Raw genomic sequence first — 18,723 nt, 5'->3', positions numbered from 1 at the left:
TTTTATTGCTGATTACTATCTACTTATATGTACCAAAGTTGCTTATCCATTCAACCCCAGAAGGACTTTTAGGTCATTCTGGATTTTTGCAATTTTTATATATATATATATATATATATATATATATATATATATATATATATATATATATATTCAGGAAAAAATAAGATGTGATGCTTCTTACCCACGAGCATTAACAAAGTGATTTCTATTTACTAAACAAATTTTCTAAAAGCAGGATCCTAGCTAGGCAAGGTGGCCCACACCTGGAATCCCAGCAGCTCAGTAGTCTGGGGCAGAAGGATCAAAGTTCAAAAGCTGGCCTCAGCACTTTGTGAGCCCCTAAGCAACTCATTGAGACCTTGTCTCTAAATAAAATATAAAAAAGGGCTGGGGATGTGGCTCAGTGGTTAAGCGTTCCTGGGTTAAGTCCTCAGTATCAAAAAATAAAAAAAATAAAAGTTTGAGGCATTGTTGGAGACCATGTTTGTTGTAAAAGTGATTAAAACAGGTGATGCATTTGTACCCAGAGAAAGAAATGTTATTACCTAAGGAAAATAAAAGGAGACACAGAGATAAGATGCAGAGGCAGAAAAGGGAAAGAAAGAGTGGCTGCCCCTCCAATCAGCCGTGTTTATTTATCTCAAACATCACATAACTCGTTAGTACCATGACTATATTATTATTTAGTATTCCTTTAATCCCAGGTGCTAGATACTCAGTCAGGGCTGATTAAGACAGCCCCCTTTTTTCTAAGGACATTACCATAGTGACTAGATACTGCACCTATATAGTTATATTGCTAGCTTCAAGGAGAAACTGCTGGGCATTCCAAGCGTGGGAAACAATGCCTGTTACACAGCCCCCCTCCCCACCCCTGGGAGTTTGCTCACCAGAGGGACCTGTACATTTCACTGTCAGAATACCTACAAGATTCTATATTCTGAAGATCTGTGTGCCTGAGAGGAAGGTCGAAACTGATAAGGCTCCAACATAGTTTCTTTGTGAAGAACATTGCCATAGCAGCCAGGCATCCTATTTTTTGCACAGGAGTTTCCCAGCAGCCAGGCATTCCATGTCTTTGCACAGAAACTCCTTAGAAGACAGGTATTCTGTGTCTTTTCACAGAAACTTCCTAGTCACCAAGCATGCCACAATCACAAAGTTTATCAGAGACCCCAATCCCAAACACAGAACTCCTACAATCATGAGCCACCAGACAAGAATGGACTGGATGTGCCTGTGAAATTGTCTGATGAGATATGGCTACCTCATTTGGGAGAAAATTGGCCTTAAAGCTAGTCTCAAAAATGTTCCTGGTTTTGGTTGGGCCATGCAGACTGCTGCCTATATCTTTATCAAAGCAAGTGAAAGGATGACAAAGTCATTTTGAAGATATGCTTGATTATTTTTGTGATATCCGTGAACTACTTCAGTTCTTCATATTCCTAGAAGGGATTGATTTCACAGAAAACAGCAAAGCTCAAAGTAATGATTTTGCTAAAAATAATGGACTTCAGAAATATAAATATGTTTCACAGCCAAGAGCTACAGGCTTTGCTTTTGTAGCAGACCGTCCAAGAGAAGGTAAGAATCTTGATGCTATCCTTGACCTCACTGCGGCATATCACAACATTCCTCAAACAGAGAGATGCCTCCTCCATGGGAACTTCCCCCAAGAAAATCCACTTTCATGTCCACTGACATAAAATATGTTGTATGTCCAAGAAGAACCTTCATCCATATTACTAAAAGCATTATACATATTCAATGCAATTCCCATGAAAATACCAGTGGCATTCCTCACAGAACTAAAAACACAGTTCTAAAATTCATTTGGAAGAATGAGAGATGCAGAATAGCCAAATAATCCTAAACTAGAAGAGTAATGTTGCTGGCATCACAATAATCAAACCTTATACCAATCAGAGCTATAATAATAGTAATACTAAAAAGCATGGTATTGGGGGCTGGGGATATAGCTCAGTTGGTAGAGTGCTTGCCTTACATGCACAGGACCCTGGGTTCAATCCCCAGCACCACACACACACACACACACACACACACACACACACAAAGCATGGTATTGACACCAAAGCAGACATGAAAACCAGTGGCATAGAATTGAAGACACAGAGACAAAAATCCACATCGATATTTGACAAGGTGCCAAAAACAAACCTTGGAGAAATAGTACTAGGAAAACTGAATATCCCTGTGTAGAGAAATGAAACCTGACCCCTATCTCTCCCTTTACACAAAAATCAACTCAAAGTGGATCAAGCCATAGGAATCAGACCAGAAACTCTGCCATTGCTAGAAGAAAATGTAGGCTCAATACTCCAACATATTGGCACAGGAATTGACTCCTTTAGCAAGACTCCTAGAGCACAAGAAGTGAAAGAATTAATAAGTAGGTGGTCATCAAATTAAAATGCTGTACAGAAAATGAAACAAGAGCATGAGGAGAGAACCTACAGAATGGGAGAAAATCTTTGAAAACCTACTTTTCAGTCAGGGGATTAGTATCCAGAATATACAAAGAACTCAAAAAACTTAACATACACGCACACACACACAAAAAAACCTAACTCAAAAGAATAAATACAAGTAGCCAACAAATATATGAAAAAAATGTTGAACATCTCTAGCAATCAGGAAATTGCAAACCAAAACTACATTGGAATTTCATCTTACTCCAGTCAGAAGGGTAATTATCAAGAATACAAATGAAGATGTGAGGACAATATGGCTGTGACATCTGTCACCCCATTGATCACCAGGGTTGATTGGGCTGATCTGGCTGGTTAGGCTGTGTCCCTCACCTCTCCATGTGCATCCCTCCCAAAGCTGTGCACTTGATCGAAGAGGATGAACTTCCCCAATAGAGGAGGGCAGCTCCCCTGCTAGAACTCCAAACAAGTTCTCAAGAATACAAATGATAGGGCTGGGGATATAGCTCAGTTGGTAGAGTGCTTCCCTTGCATGCACAGGCCCTGGGCTCAATTCTTGGCACCACTACCACACACACACACACACACACACACACACACACACACACAATAATAAATATGGTGAGGATATGGGGGAGAAAGTAAATTTATACATTTTTGGTGGGTCTGCAAATTAGTACAACCACTCTGGAAAGCAGTATGGATATTCCTCAAAAAAACAAGGAATGGAACCACAATATGACTCAGCTATCCCATTCCTTGGTATACATGCAAAAGATCTAAAATCAGCATATTCTAGGGATACAGCCACATCAATGTTTATAGCAGTGTAATTCACAATAACCAAGTTATAGAAGCAGCCCAGACATCTGTCAACAGATGAATGGATTTTAAAAAATGTGGTACATATACACAATGGAGTTTTACTCAGTCATAAAGAAGAATGAAACTATGGCATTTGCTGCTAAATGAATGGAACTGGAGAGCATCATGCCAAGTAAAATAAACCAGAATCAGAATGTCAAGGATCTAATGTCTTCTCTCATATGCAGAAGCTGAACCAAAATAAGGGGGGGAAAGAAGAGGGAAATTTCATAAAAATAGGAGAGAGATCAATGAAGTAGATAAAAGGGATTGAGGAGAAGGGAGGAGGGATGGGAAAAGGAGGAATGGCAGAATGAAACTGATCAGACTATCCTATGCACAAATATGAATATACCATGGTGAATTTCACCTTTATGTATATCTATAATGTACTATTTTTTTTAAAACCCTGTAAATAAATAGAAGAAAGACCAGCAGAGTGGAGGAAAGGGAACGAGGGAGGGCAAAGAGGAGAGAAAGCACAAGTACTGGGGACTAAATTGGAATAAATTATACTCCATGCTTGTATAATTAGGTCAGAATTAATCCCAATAGTATTTGTAACTATAATGTACTAATAACAATTTTTAAATAAAAAATTTATTATTTTAACCCTTCCCCCTTTTTTTTTGTTAGTTCTAGGGATTGAGCCCAGAGCTTTCTGCATGCTAGACAAGCATTTTATCACTGAACTACACTTCCAGTCCCATTTTAACAATTTTTAAGTGTATGATTCAGTGGTATTAACTACATTCACAATGTTATATATTTCAAGAACTTTTTCATCACCCTAATCAGAAACTCTATATCCATTAAATAACTCCCATTCTCCCTTCTGTCCAGCCTGTCGTGACCCCATTCTACTTTAGGTCTCTATGAATTTGTCTATTCTAGATGCTTCATATGAGAGAAATCACATATGTGTCTTTTCTTGTCAAGTTTATTTCACTTAGCATGTTTTCAAGGTTCATCCTCATTGTAACATGTTTTCAGAATTTCATTCTTTTTAAAGGCTAAATAATATCCCACTATACACATATAATACATTTTGTTTTTCTCTTTATCCACAGATGAGAATTTGGCTTGTTTCTTTAGGGTATTGTGAGTACTGCTGTTATGAACATTGGTGTATTAGTATATGTTTAAGATTCTGTTTTCAATTCTTTTGGGTATATCTAGGGGTAGAATTGCTGAATCATATGTTAATTATGTTTAACATTTTGAGGAACTACCAACTGTTTTCTACAGTGGCTGCTCCATTTTAAATTTCCATCAAATTTAAAAGAACTACAATTTCTCCATATCCTAGAGAAATTCAATTTCTCCATATCCTAGCCAACATGTATTTTCTTTTATTTTTGACAATAGCCTTCCTTCTGAGTGTGATTGTGGTTTTGATTTACATTGCCTTAAAGATTAGTGATGTTGAGCATCTTTCATTTGGTGCTGGTCATTTATCAGTCCTTTATGTATATATTTTTGGAGAAATATCTATTTATGTCCTTTGCCCATTTTAAAAATTGTCGGTTTTATTGTTGAGTTGAAGGAGTTCTTCATATATTCTGAATATTAATCCTTATCAGATATATGATTTTCAAATATTTTTATTCCACAAGCATTTGAGTGTCTATTATGGGTTATGTTCTAAACCAGATGCTTGGGAAATAACAGTGAATGAGGCAACTCATGCTTACAAGAAGCATAAGTAATGGGGCCGAAACAGAAACAGAGTGTCCTTTTAGGACTAAAGTTATACATAAAGTATAACTTTATAGCCTAAAGTTATACATAAAGTTTGCTTCTCAAACATGCAAAGGAAAATGTAGCTTCTTTTTTTTAAAATAATTAATGTTTGTCTTTTTGAATCTCTATTCTATTAAGGGTTCCAGCAGTGAAAGAGTTGAATTAAATTAGTCAGTCCATTTGAGTTTGACTCCTATCTTGACTCTTTCTGTCTCTGCTTCTCCCTGCCCTCTGGAGGCTTGAGAAGAGGGCTTCATTCCTCAGGGTGAGGTAGTGCTGTGGATTGGATCTTCTCTGGTATTGATGCTGTCCACCTGGTCTGCTGTGGTGTTTGCTCACCACAGCAGCCACAAGTGGTCTGTTTTTTGGACTGGGCTGAGGGCCAGTATCCTTTCTTGCTGATTTGCCTGACACTTTGTTCTAGAAAGACCTATAGATCCTCTCTAAGCTCTGGCTCAGACACAGTTGGTTGTGGCCAGCTCTTAGCTACAGGATCCACAAGCTCACTCTGCACAACTATTCCAACTCCCCCAGCTATATAGCTAGCCTATTCTATGTTCCCCAGTGGGCACAGTAAGCTGCTATACCTCTTCCAACCTGGTAGAGGCCCTTCGTCTAACACTACATTGCCATTTTTATAGACATCCAGTGTTGGAGCACAGGCAACCTATTCAACATTTGTCCTCCCAATGCACTCAATGGCAAGTAAGAACAACCCTGCCTATTTTCAAGTTCTCCCTCAACCCTCTGCACAATTTCTGAAGGATCCCTTTGTCTGATCCCATTATTGTTTCACCTATTCCCAGGACTAGGAGGGCATTTAAAACTTTCCTTTTTGCTGCCTCATGACTTCTTCCTTCCCTCATTTTCCTCCTCTTTCATGGGGCCATATTCACAGTTTAATATTTAAAAAATATTTTCTTTCATGTGATAAATATAAAGCCAGATTAGACTGCTATGGAATCCATAGCAGAGTGGTGCTGTTCCTCAACCTACTCCTGGGCTGTTAGGGAAGGCTTCCTGGAGGAAGTGGCACTTTAATGAGAACATGAGGAATACAAGGGGGTGTGATGACATGTGGAAGCTGTCTAGAAGTTCAAAAAAGACACATTAAAGGTGCAGAGTCAGGAGAAGTACTTCTGATCATTCAAAATAGCTGTAGCATGAAAGAAGCCAATGGCAAGAGAGAAAATTGTAAGTGCCATTGTATTCAGATCATTAAAAACCTCAAAAACTCATAAAGCAGGTCTCACTCTATCCTAAAAGCAGTGGGAAACCCACTTTTTTAAGCAAGAAAGAACATGGCACCATTTGTGCTTTAGAAAGATTATTCTGGTAGAAAGAGATGAATGCATATGAAGAGGGCAAAATCAAGAACCTTTAAGTGTCCCCTCACTCAGAGACTAGCTACCACCTTGATTTTGCAGATATATGCTGGAAAAGTTTAAGTTGGAGGGAGATCACAACAGCATTTTTAAATGTTGAAGTGATGGATTCTAAAGGAAGACAGTGGGTAAAGAAGCAGAAGAGAGAGAATGAGCAGTGGCACCCAAAGCCCTATGGACTCGTGTTATGGTTTAGCTGTGATGTGTCCTTCAAAAATTTATATGTGAAACAATGCAAAAAATTTTAGAGGTAAAATAATGGGTGAGAGTCTTAATTTAATCCCCTGATAGGGATTAACTGGGTGGTATTACCATAGGCAGGTAGGGTGTGGCTGGGGTAGGTGGGTTACTGGGATATAGCTTTGAGTTATATATTTTGTCCTTGGTGAGAGGAAAACTCCCTGCTTCCTGGTGGCCATGTCCTGAGCTACTTTCCTCCACTATTATCTTCTGCCATGATGTTCTGTCACACTTCGTGCCCAGAGCAATGGAGTTGGTTGTCCACAGACTGAGACCTCTGAAACCATGAGCCTCCAAATAAACTTTTCCTTCTCTAAAATTGTTCTTGTTAGGCTTTGTCATGGCAACAGGAAAGGTGACTAAAATACATGGGAAGGAAGGGTAAGGATCAAAGGAGATAGCTCTCTTTTATCCTGAGAGAAAGGAGAGAGGAAAAATGGGTGGAGTATAAATAAGTTGGAAAATTTAGTGGCAGGAGATTGTTAGGGTTCTCATCATTTTTTCTATAATGCAATAGTCAAAAGCATAGTCATCTGCCTATAAAGAGGAAGGAATCCATGGGTCAGTGTGGCTAATATTGCTAACTGACCTGACCTGAGTCTCAGTCCAAATTCCCCTTGGCCCTGTTGCTTTCCCTCTAGAGGCTGAACAGGCAATAAAGAAACATAAGCAGAATTTGCTAGGGTTTCTTGGAAACTTTTGTTCCTCCTAATCAAAGATATGGGCATGACCAGCACCTCCTCCTTCTTCCTGTCTTGAATCCAGATGTAGTTCCTGGAGCTTGGACAGCTCTAAAACCCAAGAAAATAAGCATGAGAGAAGAGCAAAAAGGATCAGACCAATCACTGTCTCGCTGCTGTTGAGAACCAGCAGCAAATTACCTTCTGAATTTCAGGTTGTAAACTTCTGTTTAAGCCACCAAAGATGAATTTTGCATCTGCAAGCATTCTAAACTGATACAGAAAGATGAATAAAAGTAATGAACATCTGACTTGGTCTCTGAAGACAACAGAAGAGAAGTAAAGACAGAACTTAGGATTATTGGTAATATTAATGGTCCAGGTAAAGTAATATTTGTAAAACATTGCCAATTTCATTTTGGAGTACTTATTATCCCCGAAAATGAATCAATCTAATGAGGATGCTAATAGTATGCTAATCTTTATCAACTTTAGTCTAAGTCATAGTAATTTTCTTTTCAGACAAACTAGTTCTATCTACTTATTAGGAGAGACTTATACAAGTGCAAAATGATTCCAAGTGCCCATTAATATTCTCTAAAGATTTATCATATACTTAGATAATATGAGTTACATTACTTATGGTGTTTAATTTCAGATTATTTACAATAAAGAGAATACAATCTTTGAAAGTATTACAGATGCTTCTCTCAGAATACTTGATTTAAAACCTGCCACATTATTCATGTAGAATCTAAAAAACTCTTTCCACAAGTAAGCAGCAATCCACAAAACATATATCTCTGAAGTATTTGTTGCATAATAAAAGGCTTATTCCTTTCTTGATTGCAAAGAGAATGAGTCCCAAGTAATTTTTAATATCTGATAATACACAAAACCCAATACATATTCACTAGAAATACAAAGAATAATCATTATCAGAAAATTATATAATAAAATTTGCATTTACTTGTTTCCCTACTAATCTTATGATATATACATACATATGATATATACAACTAGGTACTCATCTCCTACATATGATATATACAAAAAATGCCTTAAAACTCACAGTTCTATCTTAAAATTATAGTGGATTTTTTTTTTTTTTTTGGTGTTGCTGGGGATTTGAACCCAGGGCCTTGTGCAGGCAAGACAAGCACTCTACCAACTGAGCCATATCTCCAGTCCCCATAGTAGATTCTTTAAATTGAACTTCAGTGATTTCTTCATTTATACAAGAGCATCAAAATTAAGCATCTCATTTCATGACAGTGTATGTAGAAACTTATCTTACCAGATAAAGACTGTCTTATGATGCCTGAAATATGTATACAGCTGATTTATGCCAGGAAAGGAGACACAAAAAACACTGAAGGAGATTCAGCAGCTGTTGAGGACTCGCCTCCCAGGCAAGCTGTGGTCCATATCTCAGCCACACACTGTCCTTGCCAACATTTGTGCTGCATCAGTCTTGTTTGGATGGTCTTATTCCTCATATCTCTCTTTTCTTTATATTAAGATGATCATCAATCTTACATAAGCACCCATAGAATGGCCCTATTTATTAGGTTAAGGTTAGGCCACTCCTTTAATACGCATATTAATATTTCCATTAGCTGATTGCGGTGGCACACATCTATAATCCCAATGACTTGGAAGGCTGATGCAGGAGGATTGCACAAATTGTACAAAGGATTGTACAAAGGATTGTACAAAGCCAGTCTCAGCAACTTAATTTTCCATTGAGTTATTTCTTAATTGCATAATAAAGGAGACTATTTCTTCTAACACAGAAAATTACTTAGTATCATCAGCAGTATGTAGGCCCTTGTAAGCCTTTATAAGAGATTAAATCCCTTTATTTATCTACTCTTTAAAAATGACTTTGGAAACTTGAGCCAAAGTTTTGAGATATATTTTCTTTTTGGTCCTAGGTTAGACAGCTTTCCATTGCTGTTACAAAATGCCTGATATAATTCACTTAAAAGAAATAAAGCCTGGCATTGTAGTGCAAGCCTGTAATCCCAGTGGCTCGGGAGGCTGAGGCAGGAGGATTGCAAGTTCAAAGCCAGCCTCAGCAGTGACGAGTCACTTAGCAACTCAGTGAGACCCTGATCCTAAATAAAATACAAAATAGGCCTGGGAATGTGACTCAGTGGTTGAGTGCCCCCCTGAGTTCAATCCCCAGTACCGAAAAGAAGAAAAGAGAAAAGGAAGGAAGGAAGGAAAGGAAGGAAAGGAAGGGAAGGAAGGGAAGGAAGGGAAGGAAGGGAAGGAAGGAAGGAAGGAAGGAAGGAAGGAAGGAAGGAAGGAAAACTTATTTTGGGCTATGGTTTTAATCCATCATCATATGGCTCCATCATTTGAGTTCTGTTGGGTAGTAGAACATCATGACAGGGAGCATGTGGTAGAGCAAAGCTGCTCTACCATGACAGCTAGGAAGCAGAGGGAAGGGAGGGAGAAGAGGCCCTTCAAGGGCACATGACCTCACTACCCCACCTCCTAAGGATTGCACCATTCCTCAATAGTTCCTTAAGTTGGTTACCAAACCTTTAGTACATGACCTTTGGGAGAATTTCAGATCCAAACCATAGCAATTTGTCCCTGGCTCCCAAAATCTCATATTAACCTCATAATGCAAAATGTATTTAGTCTATCTCCAAGAATCCCCAAAGTCTCAACAGTTCCAGAACTGTTCAAAAGTTGAGGTTCAGCTGGGAATGTAACTCAGTGGTGGAGACATACCTAGGAAGTGTGAGACCATGATTTCAATCCCCAATACCACATACATGCACACATGCAAAAGTCCAAGTCCTAAGTATCTCTGACATTCAAGGAAAACCTTAGCTGTGGGCACCCATAAAAAAAATCAAAAAACAAGTTATGTTCTTCCAAAATATAATGGCAGAGGGTAAGCATTCCCATTCCAAAAGGAAGGTTTAGGAAAATAGCAAGGGGAAATTAGGCCAATACAAGAACAAAACCTAGCAGGCAAACATTAAACCCTATAGCTCTGTGTCCAGCATCCAAGGACCCATGGTGGCAAGATGTGGACCTCAAACAGGGAAGCCCTGCCTCTTTGTTTCACTAGCTATAATCCACATGGATACTTTTTTTTTTTCTTTTTGCATTCAGGGGCACTTAATCACTGAGTTACATCCCCAGTCCTTTTTTGTATTTTATTTAGAGACAGGGTCTCACTGAGTTGCTTAGTACCTTGCCATTATGAAGGCTGGCTTTGAACTCTTCTTTTTTAAAATATATATTTTTAGTTGTAGGGGGACACAATACCTTTATTTTTATGTGGTGTTGAGGTTCGAACCCAGTGCCTCATGTGTGCTAGGCGAGTGCTCTACCACTGAGCCACAACCCCAGTCCTGGCTTTGAACTCTTGATCCTCCTGCCTCAGCCTCCAGAGCCACTGGGATTACAGGCATGTGCCACCACACCCGGCCACATGGCTACATTCATTGCCTGAAGTTTGTCTCAACAGGCATTCCATGTTCCTGGCATTTCCAATTCTCCAATGTCTCCAATGATGTCTTGGGCTTCACCCTCACAGAGGCTGCTTGCAGGGATTCTGATCCTATCACACACTGCCTGGCTTCCCAGGCTTTCCTTTGCAATCTTAGTAGAAGCCTTCATGCCTCCCAAAGTCTTGCTTCCTGCATGCCTGCAAAACCAGCATCACATGGATAATGCCACAGTCTGCCACCAGCATATGGTGTCATCACCAGGGCCATTTTGAACCTTTGCTACTGTGGCCTCTGAGTGTCTTGATGGCTGAACTTGGAAAAAGGAATCCTGGAAAACAATTCTGTAGACAACCCTGCATGGCAGAGTGCTCTGGGGTTCTCTTCTCTAACAAAAGTCTTTGAGTTGGCAATGGGTGGGATCTTGATGATTTCTGAGATGTCCTCAAGGCATCTTTCCTATTATCTCGTTGTGAAGTATTTAACTTCTTTTTAAAATTTGTTCTTTAATAAGTGTGATTCCAAAGTCATGCATGAAATTGGGTATCTTTAAAGAAAGAGAGTGGATGAAATTATTATCAGCTATTATAGACATAATCCACTGAAACAATGTTTAAAAGGGAAGTCCAAAAAATTTGGTATAAATGCCGGGTACTGTGTGGAGAATCAGGATATTGCTATAACTGTGACTAATATTGTGGAAAAAGCACTTGAGAAGAATCCAATAGTCATATTTTGCCTGGGAGTATGATAGTTTTATGAAAACTTGAAGTGGTAGACAATTCACAATCATACCCTGTTTTTTCCAACAATTTATTCACTGCTTATGACTTCTTGAAATACCTTTGAAATATTGGATTCCAAGCTACATACACCATGAGGGGAAACAGACTAATCAGTGTCCTCTGAAACTGACAACACTAATGAATAAAACAAGCAAGAAGGCTGTATAATTTCAGATTTGATACAAATAATGAAATTCTTATTGTAAAATGGTTACACAATAAATGACTGGAATAAATTAAAATACAGTGGAACAAGTTGACAAAGTTCAACAAAGTAAAAGAGAATAGAGCCAGTGTGACTCAACCAAGGGTAGTGTGTACCTGTAATAATTTCAGTGGTGGTGTGGATAAACATGATTGGTAGGTTTATATTTTGTTTTATTAGAGGTTAAAAATTGGTATTGGCTTTTTTTCACTTAAATAATTGATATGTGCATAAATTATTATCAAATTTGTGAACAAAGATAAGAAAGACTTCATAAGCTTGTTGAATTCCCAAAGAGATATGTGCTTATCATACTTAAAATTATGGAAGGAGAACCCATCAGGAAGAAAATATAATACTTCTGGACCTATTACTGTTCAAGATGATGTCAGATTTAACAAGAAAAGCCATATTATTCTCAAAAAGCAGGAACAACTATGATGTAAAAACAAACCATGTATTGGGAAACCAACATATTATCCAAAATGTAATGTAACCCTTTGTTTGAAGTGCTTTGCTCCTTTCCACCAAAAATTAACTGTTGAAAGTTAGTTCTTTGTACATTATGTAATATGTGCCCAATGTCCTATTTATAGAGTTGTGTACATATACGAAAAAGATACTATATTGTCCCAGTGTCCTATTTATAGGACTATCTGTATTTTTTTCTCATTGACAAGAAAGGATATATAAATTTCAGATTTGATTTCCAACCTATTTTAATACACCTATGTCACTGAAATATTTGCAGAATTGAAAACTTGGGAGTTAATTAGTAATTAGTCCATTACCTTTAAATCCAGTCTCTGTAGTCTGAGAGCATGGCCAAAATGTAGAGAAGTTCTTTGCTTAAATTGTAACAAGAATAGCTGCTAGTTAAATTCCTAATGGAGTCCTCATTTCCAGCCAAAGCTTCATTAGCACAACCTTTACTGTCTGTATTCCTACAGAAACCGGTCTTCTGCTTACCCATCAGTCTCTATTAAGCTCCACTTACAGCACTATAGGGTTTTTCTAGTCTGCCCCTCCAGACATTTCCAAACTCCTCTCACAAACTCATTTTACACTGTCAGGTGTAGTTACAGCAATGACCCCACTTCTCAGTACTAATTTTACATTAGTCAGCTTTCCATCACTGTGACAAAATACCCCAGAAAAATCAACTTAAAAGGAGGAAAGATTTATTTTGACTTATGGTTTCAGTCCATGATTGCTTGGCTCTGTTGTCCTTGGGCCTGTGACAAGATAGTCCCTCTCACAGTGCAGAGCTCATCGAGGAGGAGGCAGCTTACCTTATGGCAGCCAGGAAGCAAAGAGAGAGAAAGGGGCCCGGATTCCAATGTACCCTTCAAGGGCACTACCCCAGTAGTCCAGCATGCTTCATTTAGGCTCCACCTCCTATAGGTTCCACAGCCTTCCCAGAGCATCATCAGCCAGGGGCCAAGTTTTCCTACATGAACCTTTGGGGGACATTTAAGACCCAAACCATAACAGGCCTCCTCAATCCTGCTCTCATAGTGTAAATCTGGTAACAGAAGACCAAATTGGAAAAATTTTAAAGAGCCGTTGAATTTTGGGTCTTCAGAATTCTAGTGATTAATCTACGAAACACAGGACAATATCTATTTTTAAACTGAGTAACACATTCCTTCTCAAAAGGGAAAAAAATTGTCTAAAAAGGAAATACACTAGTTCATCATTTAGGTTGATAATGGAAATAGTAAAATACATCTGAAGACGTCTTTTCAAGGGCTGCTTAAGGATGAAACTCTGAATTAAGCTTTGTAATCTCAAACATTTAAACTGACCTGCACTGATAAGCAGAAAAGCAAATAATGCTGACATGAGATATTCTACATCCTTTCCCATGACTTTTATAACCCTTGAAAGGAAACTGGTGCCCACTAAAACCACTGATTTATACTAAAGGCGTGTTTGTTACTTGGGTCGGGTCTTATCTGTAAAAGCTCCATGTGCTTTGATTCCCTCATGATACTAATGGGACTTTTTCTCTAGTGTGTCTTTTTCTATGTCTGAAAAGATTTGAACTTTGACTAAAGGCCTTGCCACATTCATGGCACTTGAAGGGTTTTTCCCCAGTATGGATTCTTCTATGCTGAATCAGAATTGCACTCCGGCTGAAAGCCTTTGCACACTCATCACATGCATAAGGCTTCTCTCCACTGTGGATTCTTTGATGTAAAATAAGGGCAGAGCTCTGACTAAAGATTTTGCCACATTCTTCACACTTGTGTTGCTTTTTGCGAGAGAGGTTTCCCTGTTTTCTTTCAAACCTGCCACCTTGTTCCCAGGTTCCTCTAGATAGGAAACTCTGGGAGGCACTCAGATGAAGGGTATTAGCACACAGCCCCATGCCTGAGGAAGTCTTCTGCCTTGAAGCAGATTTTACATTTGTAGTTTTGGTGTCTGCATCTGAAATAATAAACAGAAAAGTAAATGTCACCAGTTTTCTGTTCAGAAAGAAAGGGAAAAGAATGATCCAAATGAGTAATGTTTTGAACAACCAACAATAAAAAAAAATTAAAAAAAATAAAAAAAAGAATGATCCAAATGAAAAAATAAATGAATTATTAGCAAGGATGTTTGTGAACATCACAATGTGGAGGATGCAGAGGGTAATATAAGATATTGAGATCATAAGGCAAAGAAAAAGGTATCCAAATGTAAAGATGGAAAGCTCCATGGAAAACAGAGAATCATGAGTAGGGGTAAAAAGATATGTCAGAGATTGAGGAAAGACTGGGAGAAAAGAAAGGGCCTAAAAGATAAAGCACTGTTAGAGAAGAAGAGCAACTGGAAAGAGAGGAGTCAAATATGAGTAATAAACAAGATTTAGTATAAGAGCATTGATAAACAAAAGCTTAGTAATGATGAATGAATCAATAATTAAGAAATGAGCTGAAGAAAGCCAAGGGATCAAAAAAGAAATATGGAAAATGAAGTCAGAAAATAAAATTTAGGCAAAAAAGGGAGACTAAGAAAATTGGCACCTTAAAAGATAAAGGGCAACACAGAATACCCATCTATGAAAACCTCTCCTGTATATATATTTTTAGTACTGGTTGAATAGCTCAGTTTCCTGTATTTTTATACCTTTATTTTTTATATTTGCATGTGATGCTAAGGATCGAACCCATTGCCTCATGCATGCTAGGCAAGCACTCTACCACTGAGCTACAACCTCAGCCCAGTTTCCTATATTATTTTATATTGCATTTAATATCTATAAAAATATGCTTAGGGGCTGCAGCCACTCAAATATGGCTCAATGCAGAGTACCTTCTGACTCAGGTTGCCTGAAGCTCTAGAACTTATTATACAGAATAGCAACTTTTGAGTATTCACTGAAGGATCACTTCATCAATCCTCAGGGTAGCATTTTAATGGAAGCTGAACACAGATGGCCATTAAAATTAATCTGCAAAAACAAAGCAGGGCAATTTGAGGAATGGCTGAGGACATGACTTGGCTGGGATAACTGTGACAGCAGGAGGTTCCTTCATCTGAAATAATTATAAAACAGAGAGGGACTGATGATAAGTGATTCTGTAGGTCCTCTCAAGGCCTAATCAAAAGAATAACAAAGTGATTTGGGGGAGAAAAGATGTTAGTACTGTGTATGATACTTGCTAAGAGAATTATGAGTGCTTTTTAATCTTTAGAATTAACTTAAAATGGGTCTACATATAGTTATTACAAAATGAATTTAATTATTTCTTGCATTTGTTCACAAATTACATGTTTATTTATAATTACATGTTTATAATTCATTTATAATTACCATTTTATAAGTTGTAAAGATTTTGTTTCATATTCATTTTTGATAGCTCACATTATAAAGTGACCTCAAAGTTTAGTCACTACTATCAAAATATTGGCAAAGTTAGCACTTTAGAGTACTGAGACACAGGTCATCTGTAGAAGCCCTGATAAAACATGATTCAGTACCACACCACTGAAATCATGCTGTGGCTTTGAGCAATGGTTGTTATCCTGTCCTGGTTCTGTGTGCTTTGTATTGCAAAATCCTAGGGTCTTTGGCTGCTTCAAATTTTTATAAAAATGCAGAAAAGGTCCCTGTGAGGACATTCACAGGAGGAACATGGTCCTTAACAATACCAGGAGCACAGGCCTTGGCTTTGAGGATGATCACTTCTGTAGTTCCCACCATAACAGAAGGGGATGTTTTCCCTCCTACTCTTAGTGGAGTATGGAAAGACTTTCACTTTTTTCCAACAATTAATCTTCTTGGTTAAGCCAAGATGATTTTGAGACTAGGGGTGTTAAGTGCCAAGCAAAAGTAAATCTCTCTCTAAATTTCTATATTTTCATTTTCCTGTAGTTTCTTATGAAAACTTCCTTGGAAAAAAACCTAACTTTGCTTAGCTGATCAACCACTTCTGGAATATGAAGCAGTGTGTGTGTGTGTGTGTGTGTGTGTGTGTGTAGCAATCCTTCCCAAATGGGATTTCTCTCTTGATCTCTGGCATTCAACCCCCTTATTCTGCTTTGTTTTCTTTCCGTAACACTCATTTTTTAAGTTTCTGCAATGGAAGAACAGATTGCTATGTCAGCCAGTTTGGAGCGTTTTTGTAAAAACTGATGCAAAGAGCAAAAGAAGCCAGTTAGGATGTGAAGGAACAGAGAAATATATTCAGAGCTGTGACAGAGCCAAGTCATCTCAGGAGTACTGTGGGCAACTCCCACAAGTAACTAAGCAAGCAGTTACACAGAAATTGATGAGACAGTTTACCGGCTACGCTGCGTACCTTGAAGTTCCACAGAAGGGCCTCAGAGGCCTCCTGAAGGGAAAAGATGAGAATGAGGCTGATCTGGAGGTCTTGTGGGCTGAGACTGCCCACTCCTGCTTCAGACAAAGTAGCTGTGTTTTCCTCTGGTTTATATAATGGAATTCCATGTAAAATTTCATATGAGAAAAGGTCATGTCATGCTTTAAAAAAGTTTGAAAATCCTGATGGAGTTGATTTAAGGATTTTATAATTAAAGATTTTCTAAAAATCTATAAAAAAGAAACAAAACCCAAATACCAAGACTGTTCATTGAACAGGACAAATAATCGGAAATTCCCACTGTGAGGATGAGACAAGAGATTTGGGACCTCTTTAATAAAGCAGCCAACTGTATTTGGTAGGCTAGGCCCCCTTCATCCCCACCATGAGCTAAGTCCTGCCCCCTGCGCCCTCACCATGACGTCCTAAGGAGTGTAGCTCCCACGGTGCCCACTGGAACTGCTTCTTCAAAGGCTTGAGCTGACTGCTTGCTAAGTCCTCAGTGATTTCCCAAGGTGCCACCTTCTCTGCAGTTCTGTCCTTTCTTTGTCCAAAAAAGACCTGGGAAGAGTTAGGTATAATTGAGGCTGGAGAAGTGCATTGGATAGGGACTTGGAGATAAAATAATACAGAAGAAAGTACCCTGGACACAAGAAAAGGGAGGGAAAATGTGCAGACATCCTATTTCCTGAGATATACAGGAATACATTTCATAGCCCATACCTCCAGCACCTCCAGTTGTGTTAAGTGGGAACAGGATTTGATAGCACACCCCTCCCCATGACCTGCCACAGTCATGCCCCAGCAGGTGCCCTTCTTACCTGCTCAGCTGGCTGATGAACCTCTCTCTCCACATCCTCCAGCAGAGTCACAGCTTCCTCTCCATTCTCTGGTGGGTGCAGGTGCACCCAGGCTTGCAGCTCCTTAGGCAGGATGGCCAGGAACTGCTCCAGCACCAGCAATTCTAGGATCTGCTCCTTGGTGTGCTCCTCTGGCCTTAGCCACTGATGACAAAGTTCCCGGAGCTGGCTCAGAGCCTCCTTGGGCCCGGGTGAATCCTCATAGGCAAACTGCCTGAACCGCTGGCGAAAGGTCTCTGGCGAAAGGTCTCTGCTATAGCAGTTGCTCCAGTGGAGTCTGGAGTTCTGATTACAGGCCTGTTCTTCCTCTTCCATCTTCACTATTAAAATCCTGTTGGGCTCCTGTGGATTTTGTGGGAGGCACATTGACAACTCTCTCGATTTTGCAGACATGTTGACTGGCAATGGCGCAGGACTGCTAGGCTCTCCCCTCAAGGAGGCAGTACTCTCCTTATGGACACTTCTTAAATACAACTAAAAAAGAGAAAAAAAAGAAAGAAAGAAAGAAAAAAGATAAATGCTTCTCAGAACCAAACAACTAAGATTAGAGTATAAGGCTGCAAGAAAGTACCAACCTTAACCTCAACATAAACCATGCTTTCAAAGAATACTTCCTTAGAGAACTGAAGAGTTAAGACTCATTAATTCATGTATATTAGTAATTCCCAATTTATTCCGAAATTCATGCCCATGAGGCTAAATATTACAAAAGGAGATCAGCCAGGATTTCAAAGGAGCTTCCAAAGAATTAAATAAGGGAAACCTCGGAAAAGCTATGACTCTGGAGCACATTCAAAGAATCAATTAGTTTTATCTAGTCTATTGCAAAGAGCTGGATAAAACAGTCTTATGAGAGTAGTACTTGCTGTGAATTCTTACATTAATTGTTAAAATAATGTTACTTTGACGTTAAAACATTTTTAAAAAAACATGCCATATTCATGTATCTTAATGTAATCCCATTTTCATAATTGCTTCTATTTTCCATCATAACATTTATATTATTTACTCAACTATTATAGAATATTTACATGTGTCTAATTTTCACTATTACAATTAATGCTGGGAGGATCATCTTCATGAATATACTATTTTTCTCCTTTCAGGTCATTTCCTTCAAGCATGTCGCAAGGCCTTTGCTTATTTGGGTCAAAAGAGTGTTAAAAATTCTGTCTTGCTATGTACATTCAACTAAATTGCAAAATAGACATTATCAATTCC

The 18,723-nt window shown here is 38.6% G+C and overlaps 1 protein-coding gene and 1 pseudogene across 1 annotated transcript; one reads left to right on the top strand and one right to left on the bottom strand.

Annotated features, from left to right (window-relative positions):
- Positions 1-483: 483 nt before the first annotated feature.
- On the top strand, positions 484-1,704 carry LOC143382888 (lysocardiolipin acyltransferase 1-like; annotated as a pseudogene).
- Positions 1,705-13,725: 12,021 nt separating this feature from the next.
- On the bottom strand, positions 13,726-17,895 carry Znf396 (zinc finger protein 396). Its single transcript, XM_076837193.1, has 3 exons — positions 17,464-17,895; positions 17,059-17,203; positions 13,726-14,264 (listed from the first exon to the last, which is right to left on the bottom strand). The coding sequence occupies exons 1-3, from the start codon at positions 17,893-17,895 to the stop codon at positions 13,819-13,821; spliced, it is 1,023 nt and encodes a 340-aa protein (XP_076693308.1). The 3' UTR covers positions 13,726-13,818.
- Between the last annotated feature and the right edge of the window lie 828 nt (positions 17,896-18,723).

Source organism: Callospermophilus lateralis, chromosome 17 (genome assembly GCF_048772815.1).
Source record: "Callospermophilus lateralis isolate mCalLat2 chromosome 17, mCalLat2.hap1, whole genome shotgun sequence".
In the NCBI taxonomy this organism is placed as follows: domain Eukaryota; kingdom Metazoa; phylum Chordata; class Mammalia; order Rodentia; family Sciuridae; genus Callospermophilus; species Callospermophilus lateralis.
Note: the sequence above shows the minus strand (reverse complement) of the source record. Positions and strands in the feature narration are given on the sequence as shown.

Excerpts from the sequence above, each read along its gene's own strand:
- Znf396 (XM_076837193.1), bottom strand. The coding sequence starts at position 17,895 with ATGTCTGCAAAATCGAGAGAGTTGTCAATGTGCCTCCCACAAAATCCA. Across the intron at positions 17,204-17,463 it reads TTCATCAGCCAGCTGAGCAG|GTCTTTTTTGGACAAAGAAA; the intron begins GTAAGAAGGGCA and ends AACTCTTCCCAG. Across the intron at positions 14,265-17,058 it reads ACACTCCTTAGGACGTCATG|ATGCAGACACCAAAACTACA; the intron begins GTGAGGGCGCAG and ends TTATTATTTCAG.